At 37.3% G+C, this 27653-nt stretch overlaps 1 protein-coding gene across 39 annotated transcripts in view; it reads right to left on the reverse strand.

Annotated features, from left to right (window-relative positions):
• NRCAM (neuronal cell adhesion molecule) overlaps positions 1-27653 on the reverse strand; it is a 161377-nt gene that overhangs the window by 69346 nt on the left and 64378 nt on the right. For 26 of the 39 annotated variants that reach the window (XM_042792070.1, XM_042792064.1, XM_042792068.1 and 23 more), the window contains one exon: positions 1351-1539. In XM_042792070.1, the coding sequence (XP_042648004.1) occupies positions 1351-1441 (91 nt within the window). In that variant the 5' untranslated portion in view covers positions 1442-1539. Of the gene's footprint in view, positions 1-1350; positions 1540-27653 lie in introns of those variants that run through there. The other 13 variants (XM_033000003.2, XM_033000007.2, XM_033000001.2 and 10 more) reach the window with 1 other exon arrangement.

The following is a 27653-nucleotide window of genomic DNA, read 5'->3' on the forward strand; positions in this document are numbered from 1 at the left end:
TTGTCTGTTGATGCATTTCTGATTAATTTAACTTGAAGTGTTGTTCTGTGCAAAAGATATTAGAGTGGTGCACAATTTACATTAGCTCCTAAACTACAAGATAGGTTTAAGATGCTATTTCTAGCCTGCAAAAATATTTCAGGAGGAAAATTAAATTTAGAAAATAAGACATTAATTCATCAAACTTTTAAAGACCTCTTTAAGCCACAGTTTATTGCTCTAAAGGCATTCACAGCACAAGTTGTCTGATGTGATTCATATATATTGACCTTGTTACAGAAATACAGGTCATTGGTTTGAGAGGCTTGTAAATATGCACGGGTAAAAAAAACACCAAAGCAGTTGAAATTTATGTCAATGATTATTAAAGAAAAACATGCATTTATGAAAGGCAGGAAGGTATCAAAAACATGGGAGTAAAGAAAGCCATGCGGATTAGAATAATAGGCAAATTTACTGATGTATTAATCCATCAACTTAACACCAGTCCTAATGTTCTCTTCTCTGGTAATTAGTTTAACAAATGAATAGTCACTGTGAGGTGCAGCATGGTTCACTGAATTCTGAAAATGTGATCATGCTTATCTTAAGAAGAAAATAACAACCTGAAGCATGAATAATTTCATAAAATTAGCTATTAGGGCTATAAAATGCAGCAGTTACCATTGCTTCCTTTTCAGCATGGACTGCTACCTTCAAGGTTCCCCACTAACACAGTTATACTAGACAAGAATTTCAGATCTTTGGATTTTCCCTCTTCTGGTTAATGCTAGAGTTCCCTGCTCAGCACACATCCTGTTAACTTAAAGTTAGGTACTTAACTGTTTTTATGCACTGCTTAGGAAATTTGAGAGCCTAACTTACTCTTCCAGATCAAAACCAAAGATGCTTCCAGTGTCTGAATTTTAGGTATTTGAATATTTTACTAGATCTCATATCAGCTCCTGGAAACCTCTTAGACAACAATAAGGGTGATTGTTTACATCAACTAGGAATTGTCCTCGTTTTCAGCAAATTGCCAATATTATCTTAATTTCACAAATAATTAGCATTTAACTGGGCTTCTCTGACCATTTTATTTTCATCAAATAAAGTGTTCAGTAAAGGCATACTGAACTATTTGCAAGAACCCTGTTAACCCTTCTCAAGTGAACAATGTAAGCAATTTTATATGCACAGTTTTTTAAAATCTTCAGTAAAGTAGTGTAAGTATTCATAAACATAATGTCCTGGCTGAAGTGAGCACACTCCATGCTTAGCTCCATGATGGAGTTATCTTCATCTTCCTATACAGAAATTATTTAACTAATCTTCCATTATTCTGCACTTATTTACCAGGTTAATACTTACAGTCAAGAGGTACATCCAATGCAGAAATCATTTGGCACAGAAAGAGGATCAAGGAAGCTTTGCTTGCAGATATGCTCTTCTTTTTCATCATGATTTTAGGCTGTATTGAGTAAATCACACTTGAATAATGAAGTTCAAATTCATCAGACTAGGTAGCTTGGAATAGTTATGTAGATATAGACAAGAAACCTGGCAAATAAGAGAACAACAATATGTAGATACTATGGAGAGCTGAATGATCACATCTTAATAATATTATGAAATACCAGCAGTCTACATACTATATCCAGGGATAATAGTTACACCATGTGCTCTAATGAAATCCAAGCAGAGATCCAGAAGTTCCTAGGACATCTAGATCATAACACTTTCCTAAGGAAGCTAGTGAACAACTCCTATAACCTTGTTAAAAGGCAATACAAATGTCTCTCCTAAGAAGGATAAAGCATCAGTCCAGTTGGTTAATAAACAGTATATACTAACCGTTACTGTTCTCTGAAGGACATTAAAGTTCTGAATGTCCACCTAGTCTCTTTCAAACACCCTGCACAATTGTTTGGAAGAGTTATTTCAGGCATCTACTTCAATGAAAACATGTCTGGCCATAAATTTGCTAAGTAAACTGTGGGTTCTTCCTGTAGCTTTGATTTAGCTATCTTAGCTTCTCCCTGCTTTGGGAAGCTTTCTAATAGACAGCTGTAGACTGAATACAGAAGACTTCACATGCTCAGGTGCTAGCTCATGTGCAGTATAGGAACCTAGGCTCTTATTCCTGGATTCCTGATTCCACCCAAAATATATAACATCAAAATACTTTGTCATCTCTAGCCAGAAACCAAAATCTAATTAACTGGTAGCACACTATCAAACTCTCTTCTCCTCCTTTCCTGTGTGAAGAGATGGCAGAAATTAAATTTAAGGGAAATCTGTTCTTTGAAATGTGCAAGATTTTCCCCCTCAACCAAGCATGAGAGATCGTATTAGCCATGGCAAAATTATTCTAGCCCTCTCTCCTTATTTTTACCACATTCAGGGCCAAGCTGTAACTTAGAAGAATGCTGAAGGAGTGAAAACTAGCTGCCTGCATGTCCCATCATCACTACTTACAAAGAGCTATAAGAATACAACCTTAGAAATCCAAATTGTGCTTATACAGTGCATTCTCAGTAAATGAACATCAGATGAGAAAGTGCTACCTACCCTGATGCCAGACTGATCAGAAAGTTCACAGTGATCAACATTAATTTACCTTGAAGACAGCACATCCTCTGTTATGTCTAAAGATGTGAAACACAATGCTACTGAGTCCAAAAAGAGGAGCTAAAGTTGCAAAGAAGCAGCTACCTTACAAATATTAAATAAAGAGTTATTTGTGCTTCCCAAAGTTACCTAAACTAGTCCATGCTGAAAATTTCTCTCAATCTTCAAGTTACAAAAGAAATGATGTATCTTAATTGCTGCTGTAAGTGGTCTTTTTCTTTGTATAGTCTTCTGAGCAGAGACTGGAATTGGAAACCAGAACTGAGGTGTAGAGCTCAACCTCTCATCCTAACCTAGCACATCAAAGTCCCTGATTCTTACTGTCACTACCTATAACACAAATGTTGGTTTCAAAATCAAAATATCCCAGCAGGTTAGGCTCCTAGAGACATACTGTTCCTTGGAGCTCTTGGGAACTGGGGCACCATGTGAGAAGGCAAGTTGCTTATGCACATTCAAAACTATCTACAGTGCTGCACACCAGAAGTATTTGTTACGGCAGATTAGAAAGATTGCAAAACTCATGAGAAAAGAAAACACCTGAGTTCTAGTGTTTGCATTATTTATACAAACTGGAACTGCAGAAGCAGACTAGGTGGCAACCCTAACTCCAAAATACCCAGTAAGTAGTTAAGGCATATAGCAGGGAAGCATGACAAGTACTCAGACTTTCCAAGAAAAATACACTGAACTTTCCTACATTTTAAATGAGAATCCTAAAGTGCTGGGGGTTTAGATGGGGAAGGGGGAGAAGTGTTTCTTCCATTCTACTTTTGGCACATATAGTTTCCTATGCTCCTGCTGCAGTGAGTAAGGGGAAGGAGAAAGGCTTCTCCTGAGAACGCCTGAGAGCACCCCAGAGTGTTTCCTGCGATGAAGTACTCTCCAGAAGAGCTGATTTTGTTCCACCGACTACAGCTGTCTGCTCTTCTCCAGTTAAACTGGGTTCTCACACACTATTCTCCTGACCTTTACATCATCTCCTTATTACAGCAGCACTGCAATTAACAAGGTGCCCGCTCTGTACAATGTGTTTGACCCAGGGTTTACAGGATACTCTTTGACGTATTCTGCAAGTGAACCTTGACTTTTATTGTTTCTTCTCCAAGCAAAATTTCAGTTCTCCTCACAAAACTCTGAGAATCTAATTATCCAATTTATTGTCTTGTTCTTTCACAGTGTAAAATGAGTATTGCAGTGATTTGAGAGTATTTTAAAATTAAATTACATTCCCTTTGAACAAGTACAAATGAATACGCAAGCATGGTGAATCAAGCATGTGCAATTAAAATGATTGTGAAAGTAATACCCTTGAGAAAATGCCTCACACTGTCTACTTCTGCTACTGCAACGTTCCAGCAGGATACCTATTGAGTCAGTCTTCTGCTGGGATGTTTGGATATAATATGGGAATTCAACAGGCAGTAGGAATTATAAAGCTGAACTAGCACACCGACTTTGTCATTCTTCAGAGAGGCAATGTGTCCAAATGGTTTGTGATGGAACATATTTAACTGAAAATGATTTTATGTTTGTCAGCACAACTGCGTGCTCTTGTTGAATATATTGAAGATTAAATCTGACATAATTTAGTATGAATACAACAGCTGCTGAGGAGACCTAAACATTGCTTTGACATAATATTATCTGCTAACAAATAAAGCCAGGCCTCTAAGTGCAGATAGTGTAAAGGCTTCAATTTTGAAACTTGAAATATATATACAGCATATTGCTTTTTCCTCCAGATAATTTAAGATCTCTCATAACTCACATTTTGTTCCTCCCTTTTCATTGGGAAACACATATATTTTGAGAACTCATTCAGGAGTCTATTCATTGATTTGTACAAAATAATATTCTCTATACCTACATACCTCTTATGTACATAACAAAATAACACTTTTTATATCTTCTGTACTTCTTGCCAAGATGCTGATTGTGAGTAAAAACACGGGCTAAAAGTTGAAGCTATGGCATATAGCAAACAGGAGTCAAGGTAAATATGAATGCATAAGCAAAGCATAATAATATTTTATCACAAAGTATAATATCATATTTCCAAGAGAGGACTTTTATTTATGACAAAAGAGCAAGAATCAAATAAGAGACATGGATTTAAAAAAAAAAAAAAAAAACCAACTTTTTTTTTTTAAAAAAAAAAGATATTACTACTTTTACAGATGAGCTACAGAAAGACATGACTGGAAGAATGAAAGCACCAGTGAGCCTGAGGTAGACTATCTGGCAGGAGTACAAAACACAGTTTGGTGCCAGTGATCTCTTCACTGTGACTCACAAGTCTGGATAGTTTTGGCCATAAACAACAAAAACAGATACTTTGAAAACACTGAAGGAGCTAGGAAAAACAAAATGCATATGGAAGGGATCATTTGGGAGGCAGAATCCAAGATTCCTTTTCACACTATAAGTCAAATGGGACAGGGACCTTCTCCTTTATTTTAAAAGCTTAAGAGAAAATGAATCACAGAATCCCAAAATCACTACATTGGAAAAGACCCTTAAGATCACTGAGTCTACTGCCAACTCCACCACTAAACCATGTCCCCTAAGCACCCTGTATATGTCATTTAAATACCTCCATGGATGGTGACCCAATCACTTCCCTAGGCAGCCTGTTCCAGTGCTTGACAAACCTTTCAGGGAAGAAATTTTCCCTAATATCCAATCCAAACCTCTCCTGGCACAACTTGAGGCCATTCCTCTCATCCTACCATTTGTTACTTGGGAAAAGAAACCGACACAGCATGGCTTACATCCGTTCCCTCTGAAGGAAGTCACCACACTACTTATGCACTGTCCTACTCCATGAATCATGTCCAGGCATCATCTGGGAAAACTATGGTTGGCATGGGTCAAAATCTGCCAGGGAAAGTGATAACAATGGAACAGTACACATAATTGCAGAACGCATACAGTATAGTGTATTGTACTATACTAGTACTGAGTATTATTAACTCCTAACTAGGAGATTAATACAGACAGAAACAATCTCGGTGGACATTTCAAAGGTTTATCAATTAAGGCTCCACTTGACAGAAGTAACATGCTTTTGTTCTAGCTATCTTCAACATATGCACATGGCATCTTTGATTTCCTTGTAAGTGCTGCTGCAATATTTCTTTAATAGGGCGTAAGAGGTATAAGGGAGTGTGTTTACTGAAATTCCGCCTAGTGCAAAGTTAAAGAAAGCATTTTCTAAATGTAATAGTGTTCCACAGAGTTCTGAGACATCAGCTGATTGTACATTCCAACTTAATTACATTAAAACAAAAAGGTCTCTCTGAACATGACTTGAAATCAAGGTCAACGTTAATCATGTGAAAGTGTTATAAAACTGCAAGAAAGAACAACTGGAGTATTTCATGCACATTTGGAAAAAAGAGCATTCTCTTCTATACAGTAATGATTAAACTAATGGTAAACAAGTTAGACACTGCAAATGAGAGAAAAATTATTACTGAGCAAAAAACTCTGATTCATTTGTCTGATACCTATATTTTTTCTCACAGTGAAAGACACATATAATTAGCAAATAGGAAAAATAAACAGTTTTCAAGGAAATCTGTTTCAAAGCAACTTTATATAAAGCTCCACAGAAACATGAAAAGCAATTTCAAATGAGGTAAATGGATTTCATTACTTGTACCTAAAAATGAGTGTTGATAATATACACATTTTATTTTCTATTTTTAATAGATAAAAAGCACAAAATGCTTGCTTTTGAGGACAAACAAAATACCCTTATCACTTAATGACCGATCTTTATAGGGTTTATGTGTTTTATGCAACTGTGCTAACTATTCAAGTATCAGTAAGACAGTTTAAAATATTATTGAACAACTTGTTTAAAATTTCACACTTTTTTAGGTTATCTAGCATTTACAGTAATAGGTAACATTAAAATCTCTGATTGGAAACAATTATTTCAATTTAAGTCTTTCAAATAGAAACAGGTATTAGTGTTATACTACCTAAGTGGCAGGGATACAGTACCAATAGAAACAATAATGCTATTTAGATATTGCATGTGTCAGCAGACCTGAGTCCTATTCAAAATGCTGCTCTTGAATAATCATGTAGTGAGTTCAACCCCCCACTGGTTTGCTTTCCTCATCTATCTCTTACCCATTAGATGTAAATTGTCCAAGGCATGGTTTATTTAAAGATGAGTGGTGTTAATCTACTTACCACAGGTCACATAGCTCTGGGGTGGGTGCACACAGGTGTACATGAGAAGAAATTATTTTTAAAACCTTCCAAAATACACTGAATTAGAACTATTTCTAATCTTCTAGAACTCTGGAAAACACCACACTGCTATCCTCCAAATTATTAATTTGTCACAGTCTACTATGATATATCATTTAAAGTCATCAGGGAATACTAAATCATCTTCTCTGACCTCCTGTTTATGAAGCTTAAGACATTGCTTTGGTTTTGGCTACATCGTGTGTGCTATGGGTCATCCACGTAAAGAAGACTGGATCAAGAATAAACTATGCAGACAGAACTCCCAAACTCAACAAAGAACTCCTCAGCACTAACTCAGATGCTGCAGGGACTTACTAGTGTTAGATGGTTATATGTACATTAGCCATTTTTAAGCTTTTTCGACAAAGGCAGGCAGCAAAGCTGTGTGCCGCACTATATACATTCTTGGCAGTTCTATATACAGCAAAAAAACATCAGCCTGGTCGTGCTCCTGGACTCCCCCTACACACAGCATTACCCTTTGGGCTCTGAGACCGTACTTCGGCATTCACACTGGCCTCCTTCCTTCCCACCGCCCAGACACAACAACTTCCAGTCTCTCTACTCTCATCCTCTATTTTCCTCTACAGGAAAACCACTTAGTCCTTGAAACTCCTTTACTGACAATCCTCTATTAAGACCTGCTAGTTCGTTTGTTATTCATTATAATCTGGTCTGTTTCATTATATAGTTCAATTTATGTTTTTATTAATTGGCTTCACATGGCAATAAATCAAATGCTTTTCAAAGTCACTGACAGAATAATCTTATCAAACTTGTAATTTTATCAAATATTGTAATATTAAAATCAAGTTTTTGTCAATCATTTGTTTTACAAGCCCTGCTTTTCATAAAACTATGTTGAGTAGAATTAATTTTATTCATGGCCTTTAATTCCCTATAAGCTGAATCCCCAATCAGCTTTTTTCCATATGTTCACTGTGATTTATATCAGGCTATATTTACCCCGCTCAATCTGCTTGTCTACTCTGAATCTGGGGAGAACACCAGCTTTCTTCCTGTCTTAAGGAACATATTAAAAATTAAAACCTGTGAACCAGAAATGTCCCCCACCGGATCCTCTAGAACTCACAGGTAGACTCATCACACCTAGGCCTGCTGACTAAAAATACGTATCTTCAACACTTGTTATTTAATATCTATTAATGGCTACTATGACTAAAAAAGCTCTCTCCATCCTAACATGATGCATCATGCTTTTTCTTCCAATTCAGCATGCTACTTGCAATAATAAATCAACAGCAAGAGAAGAAAATGATCGTGAAGTAGCTCACAAAGCAATGCTAATCCTGTTTCTGTCCTTAAGACTTGATCCTATAAAAATAAACCAAATATTTGTCTGCTTGTCTCCTCCATGGCAGTGGCCAACACATCTGCCATGAGAACCGAAGCTCTTTCACACAAGTACCAGCGCTGACTGCGCATCTGCACAGCCCCAGCACAATGACATCCCATCACTTCTAGCCTGACTTCAGTATCAACTGCTGAACTAGCAATGTAAAACAGCTTCATTATCCACCCGTTTTGTATTACTACTCAAATTCACTTGTACCAGGTCATCTGACACCCACCCAAAGCCGATGCAGCCTTCCACGAGGTTGGTCTCTGGCACAGCCAGGATTGAGCAGGGTCCTACACGTGCATGAATGCTCAGGGTCTACCTAAGCATAGTCAACATCAGATCAGTCCTTCAACAGTGTTTTAGCAGGGCAGGTGGGAGTATAAATTAAGACGTCTGTTCATGTAATGCTGTAAGACATTTTCCTCCATCAGCCACTTGCCCATTGAATGGGAGACAGGAGGAAACCCCTGGGTTCCAGGTCAGCTTTGATCTTTTCCACATTGATAAGACGTAGGCAATCTGGCTTGTGTCTTGTTTACTTGTTTCTGTTTTCTTAAAAAAAAATTTCTTCTCTCAAAATATTTTCCCCTTTTTATTTTGTGAGTGTTTAGTGTTGTTCTTCCCTGAACACTGTAAAATTTTATAGCTGCTAACTGCAGCTCACTGGTAAATCACTATGAACACTAGGATAGGATACACCTGAAAAAGCAAGGATATAGGTCCTTAAAAATTCCACTCAGCAAAGTCTTATTTCAACTGTCTGAAGTACAAGTGACACAATCTAGAAGTGCCCAAAAGTGCACATAAAAGAAAATAACTAAGCAGAGAGTCCAAATGTCTAAATAAGGGCTGAAGGTAAGCCTGTAAGATCAGTCATGATCGAATCTTGAGAGCAGCCACTTAAGAGTTCATTTTTAAAATACTGGAGCAGGGCTTATCTGTCCTTTTACAGTTGTCTTACATAGCCCCTGAGGACCTATACTGGATTTGGCCCTTCTAAGCATTTAAACAGAGGAGCACTTACTTTCTAGATCCTGCTCAGATTAAATTCTAAACTGCTTTGGCTAGGGAGATTACATACGTTGCAGAGTAAAGCAGTGGATAGCCTTAAACAGGGAGGCAAGCCTAGTAAACCTGGCAAGTTTAGATGCCTCCAGTGTCAAATCAGCAGCTGAACAGCATTTTTGCAAATTTAAACCCAGATGTCTCAATCTTACTTGTGTGCTTTCTGGTGTCCCAAATTCTTGACTGGATTCAGTCATTTTCACCTTTTTTACCTCCTCGCTTACAACAGAAGATGGAATGGAGCAAAAAAAATAATGGTTTAGTGTAATTTATTTCAGTAGTCTTTTAGAGTCATTACAGCCTGAACAAATATGCTTCATCTCTTATGCATACATGCATACTTCCTTGTCTTTCAAAGATTTAGCTGAAGTGCTTGAATTGACTGCTACTTTGCAAATCCATTGAAGATTACAGGTTTACACACGTGGGAGTAAAAACATAACTTGCATAGGTTTAGAGAGATACAGTTTGGCTTGAAGCGAATCACTAAATATGGTGATCAAGGAGAGTAAATAATTCAGCTTGATTATTAAATTTGTCTGTGAATTAGAAATCATGTGGTTTGTGAGAGAAAACAAATTAACAAAACACATTTTTACAGCACCTGAATGTTCAAAACAGGTACCCACATGATGGTATTGTTAGGATAGCTTCTCATGATAGGCTTTGATGTTTTTAGAAACACACAAATGGTCTAGTCGCTCATTAAGGCCACTTTCAGAAGATCTAATTCAGACTGAACTTCAGCAAAACAAAGGTTTTCAAGTAGCCCACCTCTTTCTCTCTGAAAGGTTTTGCAATAGAGAAAAACGGTGCTTATGAGAAAAAATATCTATGAATCATCAGACTGCTATGACAGCCATATTGCACTGTGCAAACAGAACCAGAAGGAAAACTGCAGAGTGGGCAGAAGGAAAATGCACCATCACTCTGAGTAAAGACTCCCAATTCAACGACTACTGTTAGTTCCTTGTCAATATGCAGAAGAGATGCTCAGCTGAAATGCTCCCTGAAATGTTAATTTATTTACCCAGGAGATATGATGAAAGGGATTTTTTCCCCTTTTTTTCTTTTTTTCTTTTTTTTGTTTTCCTTATTTTTATTTTTTTTTAACCCACCAGAATTCAGAGCAGGTGGTTCAGAGAGCTCATTTAGGAGAAGGTATTACAATTTGTATTACTCTGGTTAATTAGCTTCTCTGCACCCCTACAGCTAACCCCAAAAGCACTATCTGTCCAGAAATATTCCTGCAGACTGGGAGCTACTCTTATGAAAAGCACACTGTGGAAAAGGGCAGAATCTGATTCAAAGACAGGGAACTCCTCCCTTTGGGAAGTAGAGCAGAAACCACTAATATTAGCATGAAATGCCAGAATAGTTATGCTAGGGAGGACGTCACTCGGAATAGGGAGAGTGCCAGAAACTGAGGAATAAGGCATTCTGTTAGATATAAAACCCTAACAAGTACAGGAACAAAGGAGGCTAAACAGTGCTGAGGGAACAAACTGTACAAACTCCAGCTAGCTGCCTTGGGTAGATTTTTTTGGAGATGGGGGTTGGGGACTGGCCACCTACGTGTAACATCTATTTAACAGGCAAAAGTTAGCATGTTTGCTGGTTTAATTTTAATTAATTCTGTTAAAGGAGTGCAATTACATCTGTTAGTTTGCAATCTCTGCTCACCATTAAAAACTGAAATGAATGAAGAGCTCAGATACAAGCACTTCTATGCTTTAGTAACATCCCTGCCTTTCTTACTACAAGTGCTGATAATGCTTATTTTGATTATAGACGTGTAAATCAGGTCTGTCTCTGCTATAAACAACACTGATTCAGGCTGCCACTGTTCCCAACAGAATGATGTGAAACTTAAGCAAACAAACCAACTCCTTAAAATTTGTTTGCAAGGTATCACCAGTGTTGAGCTACATTTCATAACCAGGTCACCATTCTCAGGTATTCCACTGAGGATCATATATGCAGAGATGACTAGTGCCCTAACAGTGGTCAGTAAGAACCTGCCACTTTCAAGATTTTCTGACTTTATCACTTCACTATATGATCATTTGTAGTCCCCCATCACTCTCAAATAATTCATAACAACATGCAAAGTGCTAACTAGCTTCGTCATCTTCATAAAACCTGCCTGCTGCAGCTGGCCACCTCAACTCTATAGATAAAGGAAAGCAGGGAAGGTTGGCATTCCAAGTTTCCTTTTTATCCTGCTGCCTTTCCTTTGCCTTTTTTTTTTTTTTTTTTGTCTTCTGTTTTTGTGTTTTTGTTTTGTTTTGTTTTGTTTTTTAATATTAACTTATAGAGCTTCCATCTCCCCTGAATAGACAGGCTCTTGAGGACACTGTGGAAGGTTGTGCAAGGCCTGGCAGGGCGCGCACCGCCGCGCTCTGAACACCACCACAACCTCACTGCCTGTCACCCTCATGAGGAGCTGACTTTCTCGGCTGGCACCCGAGGAAGCCAACGAGATTTGGTGTCTGCCCTCAGGAGCTCACAGAGGGAGCTCGCTGCCACAGCACAGGTAAATGTCCATGAGTAGGCTACTGAGCGGTCTGGAGGCGCTCCCTTCAGCCTACAGATATTAGCGATAATGTCAGTCCTCCCTCAGGTGGCAGATTGACCCAAAGAGAGGACGGGGCAGGCGCGTCTCTGAGCTTGGAGTTGAGGGGAGGGGAGGGTGAAGGAGTGGGGCAGGCAAGCACTGAAGCAAAACGCTGGGGTGGGATTGAGAAGACAGCAGATAAATAGTGCCCTTTGGGTTTTGTTAGGTGGAGGGGAAAAGCAAGAAGGAAAGAAAACGTGCACATATTTAAAGGTATTATGGCTGGTACTACATGTTAAAAATTTATATACATATAGCCAGATGTAGAGAAATTGAAAGTATTCAACATGATATTAACATGACAACATAAAAATAATTTCCCAGCACTGTTGAAAGCCACAATCAGGAAGATGATGGGGAAAAAAACAGACCCTGTAACAGCCTAGCAGTTTGCACATGAATATTTGCTACAGCTCTGCCCCCTTGTACAGTGAATTGACAGTGACGGATTATCTCAGCATAGATTACACCTTTAAACAAGGGCTACAAGAGCATTACAGGTATTTCACAGGAAGAAACAAGGGAAAGGTGAAAAAACAATGTTGCAGCAATTACGCAATATTTAAAAGCATTAAGGCCTAAAGGCTTCAGACACATTGTGGATCCACTGAGGACTGTAAGGCAAACTCCAGAAAATCTGAAATATACAGAGATCTTTCAGCAGAGACCTCTGTGACTCTGTCACCACCTCAACCTCTCATTGTGAAATACAAATCACGGGTATCCTCCTCCTCATACAGCTTTTACTTTAGTCAATTCTATTGTCAGCTGGACACAAAAGTGAATGCTTTTAGTTCAGAGCAGGAAAAGCGCCTTGGATAAAACCATCGGAAGGAAAGATGACATTTGGATGAAGCAGCATTTCACCTGTTATTACCTCCCCCTGGAGCCTACTGTTATCCACAACTAGCACATTCATTCCATTTATTACTGTATTTCACTTGTTATAAACAAACTGTGTGATTTTAGCCAGTTTTACTGCCACTGACTGTTAAACCTCATTTGTCTAAATACAAAAATGAATAGACCCAATTTTGTTATGTTATTTTTGTGGGACAACTTCAAATAACAGATAGTATGTACTAAAATTCATATTTTTAGGATTAATCCTTCATCTTGCTGGTGTTATTCAACCAAATCTGCCACTGGCTTCATTTGAACTTGTCTTGATTAAAACTCTTAAGATTTGTTCTATAATCTTTATTGCAGCTGATTCTGTTAAATCTCTATTCCCTAGACATTTCTTTGTATCTGCTTTATCAAAGACCAAAAAAAAAAAAGTAATTAAAAAAAAAGGAAGTAATTCAAAAGGGCTTATTTTTATGTATTTCAAGTTTATGTTAATGTGGAAAATTTCTCTGTTACTATGATGTTAAAGGATTAATATGGCTTTTTAATTGAATGTATTTTTTTATTTTAATGTATAAAAAATAAACCCCTGCAATTTAATTCTCACAATAAGTCTTGCACTTCTAATAGAGCTTTAAAACACCAATGACAAAGCAAAATCTTCTAAATGATATGTACTAACCTACATAAATGATATGTGCAACCATGGTGTTGCCCTTTCATTTGGAATATATTTTATACATGAAGTATATTTTACATTTTCAGTTTGAAATAATCAGGGAAGGAACTTAACACCACTAAAATAGCATAATTCTAGGTTCAATCTAAGCAAGCAGCAATAGGACAAAGCCAGTAACTAGAGCTTGACTGAGCTTTTTTTATACAAATCATTAATTCAAACCCTTAGGGCAAAAAAAAAAACATTTATTCATCAAGAATTTAATCCAGTTTGTTCCCTAACTGGGAAATAGCTTTCCCTGCATTTTTTCTCTACGTGTACGCTATTCATTAATGGAACAAAAAATCTTACCCAGAACTTCAAATCTATTATGTAAGTAAACATTACACTTTGATGTAAAAATTTACATTGTTCACAGATTCACATTACCACTGAGGAGATAAAAGAAATTTCTTTCATACTGCCATGTTTACTACTGTTTTCTTTGGCTTGGAACAACTAATTTATCCTTTAAATCAAGATTTCAAATGCAAATAACACACATTGCAAGAATAGTAATTTTTTTTTTGGTGTTTAAACTAAGCTCAGTGGAGTTCTGCACGGCTGCACCAATGGATGAGGAAAAACTTTTTTCCATCCTACGTACTCTTTCAAATAGTCTGTCTTGTCATCATATGAGTACTATTCTAAGCACATATGATATCCTTCTACAGATTTAATAATAAATATTGAATTAAAGAAAGATTCTTCAAGGTAAATGAAAAAAATAGCATTGAAAGAAGAAAACATATTACAAAATCTCAAAATAACTACAAAAAAATTCTGAAATTTTGCTGACAGTACTGAGAAAGCACTTTACTAAATAACTTGTACTCCAGACTGCATGTTGGTACTAGCAGACTGATAAGAGTATTACTTTATCCACACTAGAGACTGACTACCTTTAATAATTCAAAAAGAAAAATAGCTTATTAACATATTTACATATATAATATTGGTACCACACAATGAGGCATCCAAAGAAACATCAGCTGTTTATGACAATACATCTAGGCTCAGAAACAAGGCAGCATGGCTTTACCCCACAACGTAATTCTTATTCTCAAGAAAAGACACTGTTTCATAATTCTGCATCCGTTTTATTTCCAAACTATCTTTTTTTTATTCCTTAAGACATGCTATTTGCTAAATTTCCAGATATGCACAAAAAATGAAAGATTTCTCACCAGTAATATAGGTACAATCAACAATAATTTCTCACAGCACAATTAGAAATTATTTCAATAAATTCTGCCAGTTATAACATCTAATGCACATTTTTCATACAAATAAATTTCAATATAAAATCTGAACATTTCAGAAAGAAAAACTTCAAGAAACTACAAAAACTAAGGCAAGACATTTAAAAAGTGAAAATAAATAATATTCCTCATTAGTTTTGACTACTTCAAACACTTGTCTATGCTTTACAGTTTTTATAAATTCTCTTACTCTTTGAGGCAATTTTCAATCAATCCAGTCATAGCTAGAATATCAGTGTATCAAAGCAGTTTGTCAGTCAGATCCCTCTCCTTTGCACATCTTGAAATATTGATCCTTCAAAGAAAATACAAAGGACTGCTCACTTGACTCAAGCAACACCTGCAGGTGATACAGCTGTATTAGCATAATACTCCTCTGGATTTCAACATGTAAAGAATGCAAAATTGCTATAAATCAACATTAAAGGCTAAAATTATTTTCTCAGCTATGCTAATTTGAATTGAGAGAGATGCTGTTGTCCAAGGATTTTTAATTTTACATTAAATTACCTTGCTGCTTATACACCAGAGAAACCATAATATAACTAAGACCAGAAAGTACTCTTTAATCTTTAATATAAAATTAAAGTTTGCTGGTTTTTCAATTTATCCAGAGACTTTGTGCCATTTAAAACTGTGCTTTTCTGTATTCATTTTAATCAAATGTTATTTTAATTGGGTCTGTAAGGACATGTAGAAACTACTGCACCATTGGGAAGAAACTAATTTTTGATCTCCTGTTCTTACATCTCTGAAACCCGCCTGATTCTCAGTCTCACCTTTAACTTCCCTTCAGGCATTATTCCCTGGGGTTCCACAGCGTCAACTCCTAATTCAGATCTGCTCAGAAGAATAATGTATTTCAAACCAGTGCTTCTGGAAAGCAAGACCTGTGGAAATGGGGATGTCTTACCGAATTTTCCATTTGGGCTATGAGAGTAGTAGGGCTCCTGGGAAACACTTCACCAGGCACAGGGACGGAGCAAAAGGAAATGGCAACTCTCTCCAGCATGTAGTTTCATGATGTTTATGAGGGTTGCCACTGCGTGCGTACGCTACAAAATTAGTCCGCCTCCTTACAGAAGGGAGCAAGAAATCAAGGCAGGACCTCAGACAACCAGTTGTAAATGTACTACATCTCTCTCTCCTTCACCCTGATCTCTCCTAAGCATCCTTCCTTCTTGGAGACAGCCAGATGCTGCCTTTTCCTCCTGCCTAAAAGCTGTACACTAGCCGAGCACCACCAGGCTGGTGGAAGAGCTGCTCTCCATACTGCTGAGAGAGTAGCTATCTATGAAGCAGAAGGGTTACCAGAAATGAAGTCCATCAAGGAAAAAAAAACCTCAGTCAGACTTTGAATAAGAACAATCTACCTCATACTGAGGTAGAGGGTTTGAGATACGGCTTTTACTACTGACAGAACACTGCAAAGATTTGGTAAGTAGTTCACCATATTCTAGCCTAAATTACAAGTTAAATTCATAACTATATTCCACAATTAAGTCAGGTTCAATTTGTCCAGACAACATTTAAAATGAAACTAACAGCTTCACTCCCTGTCCAGAGTAAAATTTAAATTAGCAAATCTACTTTCATCTCTAACTGCATGAAAACAATGTTTTTCATATCAAGCCAGATAGTAAAGGTCTTAAGGATGAGGTGGTTTTGTTGTTTTATTTTGCTTTGGATTTTTAAAGTTTTTGTGGGTTTTTGGTTTTTTCATCATTTGAGAACCTGAAGCCAACTTTTTGCATTATATTTCAGATGGAAATGGATCAAATTAATGAAAGGGGTTATGTCATGTTGGTTGTCTGTGAAGCAGTCACCAGACAACAATGACCTTTGCAAGCTTCCTCTTCCAGAAGGAAAAAGCAGGAAACAGGCATCTTAAGGCTTGTCAGTAGGGCACGGGAATACTTTTCTTATAACCCTGAATAGCAGAAAAGGGAAAGAGTTCATGTCTCCTTTAAGATTCACGTCTTAATGAGTTGTGTTTTTCTTATGTTTGAACAGAATGGAACACAAAGGCAACTGACCTGTTTGCACCCTTTATAATTTATTTTTAAATGTTACAGGTTTTCACAGTTCATCATAGGGATCTCTGCATTCACACTCGTGTCTTGTGTTCAACTTTGTAATTTATTCTGTAACAGAAGCTGGTTGCTGTAAAAAGGAGTCACCTGGTAAAGATGAAGTAAGACGACTTCTCACTCTTCTTTAGTCCTGATAGTAGGTTCCCAGCATCAGGCTAGGTCCAACAAATTACATGGATTCTGATATATAATGCTTGCTGCTGGGTAGTTGCCAGGTAAGATAATAAAATTTCTGCTTAATTAAACCACATTCCTTTTTTCCACAAAGGCTGACAATCTTGGCTATTTTTAACACTGCAAGATGTATTCACTTCAGTATATGCTGGGAAAAGTGTGATATACCTTTTGTTTAATAACAAAAACCAGAATTTCCAGACATAAAGCCAACACCTGGCATGACTGAGTCACTCTGAACTTCACACATACACTTTCTCACATGTTTAATCAGAGAAAGTTTACCTAAGTCACTGCACTGGTTTAGCAGAGATATTGAATGAGAAAAAGAGAAAGAGGAAGGAAAGACTCAAAGATTGAAAAAAGGATGGAGGTATAGTTAAAATACTGTTTTAAACAAAATGAACCACTTCTAATGTATTTGGGTCAAGGCAGCTGCACCAAAAAACGCACCCAAAGAAATCTGAGTTGAGAAAACAAAATCAAACCTGAACTAACTTGACTGCTGAATAGAAATGAAGTTAGCCATACAATTGCCTTGGCTACTATAAAAGCATTAAAGGCCAGGTTAGAAAAGTTGTTTCCTCTTTTTTACCAGCAATCAATGTAGTCTCTTGGTCATCAAAGCACTTTATTAGAGGGTACATTTCAGTACTTAATCTTCCGTATATCGTAAACAACTGCAGGTATGAAAAAGGAGGTTCATGGAGATTAGAACAACCACTTTTCTTCTTTGTTTTGCTGGGTGGAGTCACTGAATTAGGCAGCTAATTTATTTCCACAAATTAAAATAGTACCTGGTTGGAGACGGTGAGAGGGAGTGGAATCAGGGCTATCTATTCACTGAGCATACTCCCTTTTTTTGCAAGAGTGGTCCTTACAGTTCTCTCCAGCATTGCCTTTCATTTGAGTGAAAAAGTTGGCACTTTATTTAGGGATTGATTTTCACACTAGGGTTTGCTCTGATCTAACGACAAGTAGCTGTCAAGAAGACATGGAGAGGTCCTGAGTTGTTCTATTCTTCACTGCAAGCTCCTGCCCTCTCTCCTTGCATTTCAGAATTGTAGTATCACCAGTGAGCTACTTCAGTTCACTGATCCGAGAAAAAAACAAACCTATGCAAGAAAAGATTAGGTTGTCACATAACAGAGATTTCCCAAACTACCTCTTTTGGATGACAGCCTGAAATTAAACAAAGTAAAGCATCATGTGAAACTGCAACCCCAGCCTAAGTCTTCATGGATCTGAGCTGAGTGACGGCCATACTGAAGTATTCCCATCACTCTAAGTTGACTCTGTTCCACCCTACCGAACCACTGGTGAGGAATATTCTGTGAAGCCAAGGAAAACTGTTTCAGAACAGAGTCAAACATCTGAAAATAGGTATTTATGCACAGTTTTTTTAAAAATATTAAAAAAAAAAAAAGAATCAAAGAAAGATTCTAGTATCTCTGACTTACTCCAGTTGACTCAATGAATTACTCAGTAAACAACATCCATCATGACTTTTCAAATCTCTACAAAAGGTTAAAACATGTTATTGAAAGACAGCCTTCCCAGACGGGCTTTCTTTTCACCTACTTCACTATGGGAAAAAATTAACTTCTCAGAATTGCAGATCTACTGCATTTCCCAAGGAATTCTGTCATGTTGCTGTCACAGTATTCAAATTTCAATTATACTTAGCTTTTCCATTCAGATTATTGGTTGCTCAGCATGACCATTCTTTTCCATGGCCTTCAGCAAGGACCCCATTTCTTCATGTCCCTGTGATTCACAGCCATTAAACTACTTTTCACTTTATCATCCCATTTGCTGACTTTAATAGTCTTCTACCATTCAATCGTTTAATGATTATAGTTACGGAAAAACAAGAGCTTCATTTTATTTTGAGGTAACTTGTCTCATGTTCATCGACTTCAAAATACGCACAAACAGCTTCTATCATTTTTTCACATGTTCAGGACAAGACGTTGAAAAAACATGACATGGGGCTAGACTGTAAGCAGCAGGCTACCAATACATTAACTTAGCAATGGGATGGGATGCTAAACTTCTCTCTACCTACTGTACATTTTATTAGGTCCAGAATAGGCTTTGATAGCCTCAGATCATGTAAGTAACGATTCAGAACTGATCTACTTCATCTTAAACCTCATCTTACCTCTCAATTCCTCTTGTCTTCTTTCATGAATACCAACGGAGATGTGGCCTTAACATCCAAAGGCTTTGGGACTGTTACCTCCTTTCCTTCATAAAGGGAAGCACTTTGGATATATCCAGTTTTCTTCTAGATAGTAACACTTTCAGGTTTAAATACACTCAACAGCAGATTGCAATAAGCAAACAATCCTATAGTCCTCCTCTTATTAATAATCCTGTACTAAAATTTCCACGTCATAGAAAAATAGAAAAATTATTCTAGATGTAACAATCTGGCTAACAAGAATGCTAACTTGAACTGAGTTCTACTTTATTTACAGGCATAGAACTGCACTAACCTCCGTGGAATTACTCCTGATGCACATGTGGAAGAAGAAAACAGAAACAGATCTCCTGCCCTCACAGGCTTTCCTCTGACACATCTGTATCACAATAGCTCAGTAGCCTGTAAAGCCCACACTCTTCTTTCACCATGTCTCAAACACATTTCGTAAGATGACAGATGCATTCATAAATTTCCCTGCATATTTCCATTAAAAAAACTGGCAGTGACATTTAATTTTTACTATCTTTATGATTCAAAGTATGTCCTTGTATTTCCTCCTAATGAGTTGCAGGGTTGTTCCTAGTGTAGTCTCTTAAAGAAGTGAATTTTTGATTCTGAAGAGAAGCACAATATTCTGCAAACTCCGTAAGTCATGTAAAAATGAAAGTCAAAACTTTACTGGATCTTTATTGGATTTCCCTCTACTTTTATATCCACCAACACTTGGCACTAATTTATTCAAATAAGATTTATTTGGTTTATTTGAAATAAAAGAGTTCAAAAAAGTGTAGTCAACTACCATACATCAATGTATGCAGTCTCCTGCAAAATAATTCTAACATAGCACCATCCATCGCATATATTTATCAGGATGCATTTTATAAATACTGAAAATTCTATATTTGAAGGCTTTTATTTCTGAATATATGAAAATTAGTTGTATATGTAAGTTATATAAATATTTCAATTACATAGTTTTATAATTAGCAATATACATGTGTGTGTATAAATATATACATGCACATATACGTATGAAAATGGCATTTAGTCTGCCCTGTGACAAATTAGAACTGTATTTCTCAACTTAATCAGCACCTGCTGCTTAGATGAGTACCCTCCTTTTAAAAAGTACCCTGACTGTGCAGTTCCTTTGCCCACCTACATCTTAAATACGTCTCGAACAAGAGAGTTTTTTCATTTGCACACCGGTTTGCAAATGATATAGGAATCATGAAGTTATCTAAAAGTCAATGAAGCCATTAAAAAGGAAACTGGAAAGTCATATTTAAGGTATTTATGGAAAAGGGGTACAGACAAAGACAGGTACTTGACAGGGCATTTGTTAGGTTAATATAGCACTCTGGAATGTGACACAGAGGGAGAATTAATCCAAGATTCTATCAAATCTTTTTTTTTGCAACAGTTAAATAGTGTGCCATGTTAAAGAAAAGCTCATAGGGGAATGAAGGTGTGTGAGAGGTTCTGGCTACTAATTTAAGTTCAACTGTTGGTACACTTTTAGTAAGAAATTAAAAATAATAATAATTCTCAAAATACTATCAATACAGTAAAATAAAAGAAATACTGCGTTTGACATGAATGCTGGCCAAGAGGCAGCTTGGTATGTAGGTTATGACAAAATGGAGATTTTTAAAACACATTCCATTCATCTATGAAAGACTAACGTGACACTCTCTCAAAAATAAACCAGATGCTGGTTTTGTGCTCAAAGCTCCGTGGCATTTTCAGGCAGCACCCTGATGGAGCAGCTCACTACCTCCGCTTCTGCCCAGGCCACCCACTGACACTTCGTAGGCTGTGTGGAAGCTTCTCCTTCCCTTTCAGCGTGCTGTTGCCTTCAACAGATTTCATTCTTACCTGTGTGAGTGAGCACACACGTGTAAACTATCCCTTTCTCACATCTGTAGAAATCCTTTATTTGTTTGAGGTTTTCTAAGTGAAAAGATGATTCTGAGTGGAAAGGCATTTAGTTCCGTTCAGCTTTGTCACAACAAACAGGAGTAGCTAAGTATCAGCATCAAGAAGCTTTATCTGATGGCAACAAATAACCATTTATTTTGTACTCTAGTCAGGTACTTTAAAGATGAAGTACCAACTATGTTACTAACAATCGTAGATGGATGTTGATAGGCACAAGAACTTTCTCAGGAACTCTCCTACTAAACTAGATGCAGTTTTAAAGATGATCTACTCAGAAATTCATAATTAATTTACACACAACCTTACTCAGTGAAAAACACATTAAGTTTCTTGTTGAAAGAAAGTATACTTTTTTAATAGAGGTGGATGCACTCCTCTGGTAGCGAGAGTAGGTAGAGCCCTTCTTTTTGCCGCTTGACTGAGATAGAGTACCGCAGTAGGTGGTCACAAAAGGGACTTTCTACTGTTCCCAGAGAGCCTGTCCATCCTTTTTCCAGGCTGTCATGACTTGCTTTAAAGGAATTTGAAAACAAGGCAGGGATAAAAGCATTTTGTGAATAATCAACAGATTCAATTTTTATTGTGTTTTGCCAGGCAGAATATTTAATTTCTTCTGTTATTTCACCACTAGAGTAGGTCAGTAATTTACTTATAATAATCTAGTATAAATTTTAACATGAGAAGGATATATCCTCTTTCAAAACAACTTTTTTTCCTTTTTAATTCATGGCTGCTTTGGTGGCATTTTAAAAACTAATGAATAAACTGACCGATGACTGGATGACAGGTTTCAAAGAAATGTTTTTGCTTACTGTGGCTAAACATTTGACAGTTGTCTTGCAGAAATGTGTTTCCTGAATAACACTTTATAGAAATTCAACAAAACCGATTTATTCTCCAAAGTTATAAAAGCCAAAACCACATGAACTGTAATTATTTTGGAAACTAAGTGGCCATCAACACTTGTATATCCCGTCTTTGTTGTTTTGTTCTAGCACTGTACACTGTCATTATCTGTTCTTTCAGCAGTATTAAAAGGCTTTACAAACTGCTGATACTCAGTCATTTACTCTTCAGTGAAGCCAGAGGGCTTTACAATATTACCGGACCACCTCACATATCAAAAGACACTTAGCTACTGCAAAAGAGGGCTCCTGATGCCAGACAGATGACATTATTGAGCTATTACAGTACTCACATCTGCTGATTTTTAGAAGACCCGTGAGAGTTCATGAATCTCAAAACAAAACCAAAAGCCTCTGTGGAATAAATATGAGATTACGTATTCTTCAGCATGCATTATTTAACATCTCTGCTTTGAATTCCACAAATACTATACAGATTAATCATTTAATAAAAGATTGAAAATGTTGATGTCCCATAGATGCTTTTCCGAATGTAATATTTTTTCTCTTTCACAAAGGACTTACAAGGGTTGCAAAATAGGCATCACCAGAGAATTTTCATATCACAAATTTTATATTTCACCTTTTGCAACAGAGGAAATGCAATCCATGGTGTTTAATTAAAAGTCTGAAATCACCTGCTACATTTTATTATTCCAATACTGACTGCAACTGAATGCAAAGAGATACTGTAAGCACTTTTTCCCCCTCCAATGATAGCGCCCACACAGCCCAATCCAGTACTTTACTGATCACATTATAGGGCCAGAGAGATTTTAGCTCAGCTCTGTTCAGAACTGAGGTTATTCTTCCTGCCTCTTCCCAATAAGTTTAGGGTTAAAACTCGTAGTTCTCTATCCTTATGCTAGATTAGGTTCCACAAATCCACCTGACAAAACCAGAGCCGCTATCCCTAACTCTTCACCAAGTTATACTGTCTTCTGGTCCATCACTATAGCTGTGTGCCCAATTTAATTTCATCACGAGCATCCTATGGGTTCTGTAAGGGTACAAACAAATGTCCTCTTCCAGCTGGATCAATTAACAAAGGAATTAACAAGATTTAAACAGGTAAAATATCAAATGAGTGATTTAGCTGGCTCTCATAGGAAGGCAATACCCAACAGCAGGGAGAAAGTCGGGCAAGCTGACAGGCTGTAGGATCTTTTGCTGTCTCAGCCGTTCGAACAACCTGTCTACATGCTAAGTTGAGAAGTCACAACGTTAGAAAACAGATTACATTGACACAGGCTGGTGTGCTCCTTCAGCCATCTTCTATTGTGAATGAATGGTGAAGAATTATGGTGTCATAAAAAGCAACGGCTTCATAACTACTGTTCAGTGATAAAGGCCAAGTGTATTAGCTGTATGAAATGTCACATACTGTGCCACAGAAAAATTTTCATGTCCTGCCATGGCCACTCTCCTCTCAAATTAACTACACTGAAAAAAGCATAGACATCGTTATATGGATCTTTCTACCTGTGTAGACTAGTACAGATGAAAAGAACCTGACAAAAATCAACTAGAAAAGTAAATTATGAATGCAATCTCACCACAGACACCTAATGATAACAAATGATATCCTAACTTAGTAATGTCAATAGGAATTCTGCTGCTAAATTCAATTAGACGATTGCTTTCAAACATTCTCCTCAAATCAAACAACGTTATTATCTGGTTGAGTACAAGTACCAAAGGAGCTACACGCCCTAGTACATAGAGGGTGCTTCCTAGAAAAAAAAAAATGGATATTATCCTGAACTAGTATGCTTTAAATTCAGGAGAGGAGTACAGGTCAAGTAATCTGCTTTCCTGAGGTCTGTGAGAAGAGAGCAGGGTGCAACAGAGCGCCTGAGAGCACAGGTGCTGTGCAAACCACATCTGCCAGGCTCCACAGAGAAGCTACTGACAGACACAACACACCAAAAGCAGTTACTGCACTAACAAGACAAAAAAGGTAACTGCACGCGTAACAGAGATAAGTGCTGGCATCTGTCAAGGTGTAAATGCACATACCAGATATTGCCCTTACAGTCTGTTTGTGTCCTAGGCCTGTGTTCTCTGTAACCTTTTTCTCATGAGTTCACTTCCCTGTGCAACATCTCCTCTTCTGGAAGGTTCCCTGCAATCCTGAAGGCAACATCTACAGGCTACAGCAGAGACCTCGACTGAACAACAGGTATAGGAGAAGAGGTGAAGCTTTGTAAGAAGAGATGTGCTGCAGCTGCAAGAAGAATCATGGGTGCAGGAATATTTATTGTCACAATCTGCAACTCAGTGTTCATAGTATTTGTTTATTTGTATCTTTCCAGGGAAGAAAACCTTGTTCTTGACTGGTTAGCTCATTCATTGCTGGATGCTATGCAACTTGGGGATATTCAATAGCTCGATGATGAAAACCTGAGAATATGAAATACTGTATGTGCAAGCCACAAGATACTACTTGAACACCTTGGCCCCAAACCAGGAACAACAGACACAGGCTTCCCAGCACTGAACAGCATAAGGACATAAGCATCTAGCTCCAGAGAAGAATTCACATCGTTAGTTTGGGCATCTACGTTCCCCATTACATTGAACACAAAAAGAGACAGATGTTTGTGCACAGCATTCATAACAGCTACCAACCTCAGTGAGGAAATGCCTATCACGGCCAACAGAAACTACTGAAAAACTTTAAATTCTGTCTTTCTCCCAAGAGTTCCGAGTACTGTTATATAAACGTGAGACCAGAAATCAGAGCTGAAAACCTGTTGTGCAGTCATGAGACCACACCATGACTATGAGTACGGAAGAAGGATGCAGCAGTGCTTTGCACAGCAGTGTGGTAATGCAGCTGTGGCGTAGGAGGAAAGTTGTATGCTAGGCTTTTTCCAGTTCAGGTCTAAGCTAGAAAAAGGCCATAACCACAAGACTCTTAGGAGCTTGCATTACTCCTGAAGCTGGGCCACTGTGCAGTCAAGAAAACATAAGTAACTTTTCCTACAGAATATATACATTGAAAGAAGTAATAGCAGTCTGCTATCTTCCAAAATCTAGATGTCTTCTTGTGTAGGGCTGCCCTCTAAAAGAAACCCAATACTCTGATGCCCTAATTGCTGTTTTGTAGGAGCTGTTTCTGATCCTTAAGAGTGTTCAGCCCCACTTGGAAAAGAGTAGACCCTGCTACAGCGTATTTTTGAGAAGAATAAAACTAAGCATCCTCCTTGGATCTTTAAATAAAACTGTCAGTTACATCAGTGAAAACTATCTTTTTTCAGTTTGGTACGGCACAATAAACATTCAGAAGTTTAAGAAAGTTTTTTTTGTGGCTCTTCCGCTTTCAAGTACTAAAGTTCTTTATATCAAAATGCAATTATTTAAATCCTCTCCAACTTCACCATTCCTCCCAGCTCCTTGAAAGATACCGCTTTAAATTAACAAATGGATCTCATTTCAGTTTCAAAATGCATTATCTAGATGTTGAAGAAATGCTGGCAAAACACAAGGATAGTGATGACTTTTTCAGTCAGTATAATACATTTGTTTCTGGTAAATCTCTAATATGATTGTTTCAATATAATATATGGGCCAAACACGCTTCCCAGTTTTACTTCCTACTACCAGTATTCCTGCAACTTCATACAGGTTACCTGCATGAATTTTGTAACAGGAGTATCAAGAGTCAATCTCTCAAAATCCTTTTCCTATCTTACTTCTGGGATACCAGTGAATAAGTGTCAAACACCTTCAAAGGACTACTTTGGTTTTAAAAAGAACAGGTGAGGATCCAGTTTCCTTATAGTTTAGGCATGAGCTACTAATCACTTCTGCATCAGTGTCAAAAAATGGGTCAAGCAAAATGTCCTATCAGCTTTTCTAAACTTGTGTTAATTTTTAACTGACTAAACAAAGCATACACCTGTAGTGAGCAAACTGATTTTACAAAAGCTTCAAATTGAAAAGCTTACTTATAAAGTAAGTTAAAAATTGATAGCAGCATACATGTGAAGACATAGAGAATCACACTTGGATTTCACACCAGATAACATTTTGGGGGGAACTGTGTAAGAAAAGAAACAAGGTTCAATTGTTCGATTGTTAACACAGAAAAATAACTCTTTTATGCCTCCCATTAAATCCCACAGCCACTTTTAACATCTGCGGGCTGCAGGAATATTTTGTGTCTTTCCAGTGTTTTATATCAACTAACTGAATTAACGAACAGTTCACTAACCAGAGATACAAAGTGCTGCATCTAAAACACTTATACTTTTCCACATCCCTCAACCATCTCTTTATTCTGGAAAAGATCCCAAAGGCCCCAAAAGAACAAAATACTGTCTTTACTCTTTCAACAGAAAATACTGTCCTAGCTGAATTAAGACATGGAGAAGTACAGTGAAAAAAAAAGTTAAAATACACTGTAAGAAGCGTAATTCATTTGCTTTGCATGAACTGAAGTTGTCCGATTCTCCAGGGCTCTGCAAACAGTTCAAGGCAACTAATACCATCCTCTAAGTACGTGACAAATTTGGAAGGACGGTTGCCGTATGTTATTCCATATCACCATTCAAGATACAGCGATCTCATGACTTTTACAACTGCTTGAGAGACATTAACGGGTGGAAGCATGCTATCCTTCTGTATGTAGTCTGCAGTTCTAGATGCGAAGGGGCTTCAATACCTTCAAAACCTGTGTAGCTAGAGAACCACCATTTCACATAGAGGACTGGAGAGACTTGTCTGAACAAACTTAAAATAGTAGGAAGATACGATAGTTGGTGGTAGGTTATTTAAAAAATACCTGCAGGGTTTAAATCTTTCTTGCAACATATTTCTCTTCTCTCTGTCTGGAAAACATCCATTCCTGCCAGCCAAACATCCATTTTCCTTTGAAGTACTTCCTGAGAATTTAATTGCCCAGTAAATTGCCAACAAAACTTTCAAGTTGTAGACCAGCCCTGAGAGAGACACCACAGGGAACAGCAGCCTGTAATACTTAATTCATCTTCCCACAGTCAGTGAGGAGAGCAGAGTTGCTCTACAGGCCTCCAGCAATAAAAATCAATTTTTGACTGGACAAAGTTCACTGAGCTAAATACAGCCGCATGCAGGAGACAGCAGTTCTCAGCAAAGACAATGTGAAGTTCCATTGGAGCAATGCTTTTCAGAACTAGGATAGTTATTCAAAGAATTAGTGGATCTAGCCAGAGAAACACTACAACTCAAATTTGGAAATGCTTCATATTTGAAAATGTGTTTCTTAGACAATTTAAACTTCTACAGTTATTTAGCCTCTCTTACGCAGTGCTTCCATTCTTGGCAGGTCCTCCAAATTGACTACATAACATATATGTCAAGTTGGCAGTGTTCAAATGAAGACAGAACATATAAAATACAGTGGAGAGGAACACTAAATTGTTAAAATATTTTTTTATTAACTGAAACAATTTTAGATTCTCAGTTTCAAACCTCTCAAAGTAAATAATTTTCCATAATAAAGCAGAAGGACTCACATTTCTTGCAAGACAGGAAATATGACAATTAAACAGAGTAATTTCTTTTTAAAGAAAATGCCAAATAACTGTAG

Source organism: Tyto alba, unplaced genomic scaffold, assembly GCF_018691265.1.
Source record: "Tyto alba isolate M040663 unplaced genomic scaffold, T.alba_DEE_v4.0 Super-Scaffold_2, whole genome shotgun sequence".
NCBI classification, from domain to species: Eukaryota; Metazoa; Chordata; class Aves; order Strigiformes; family Tytonidae; genus Tyto; species Tyto alba.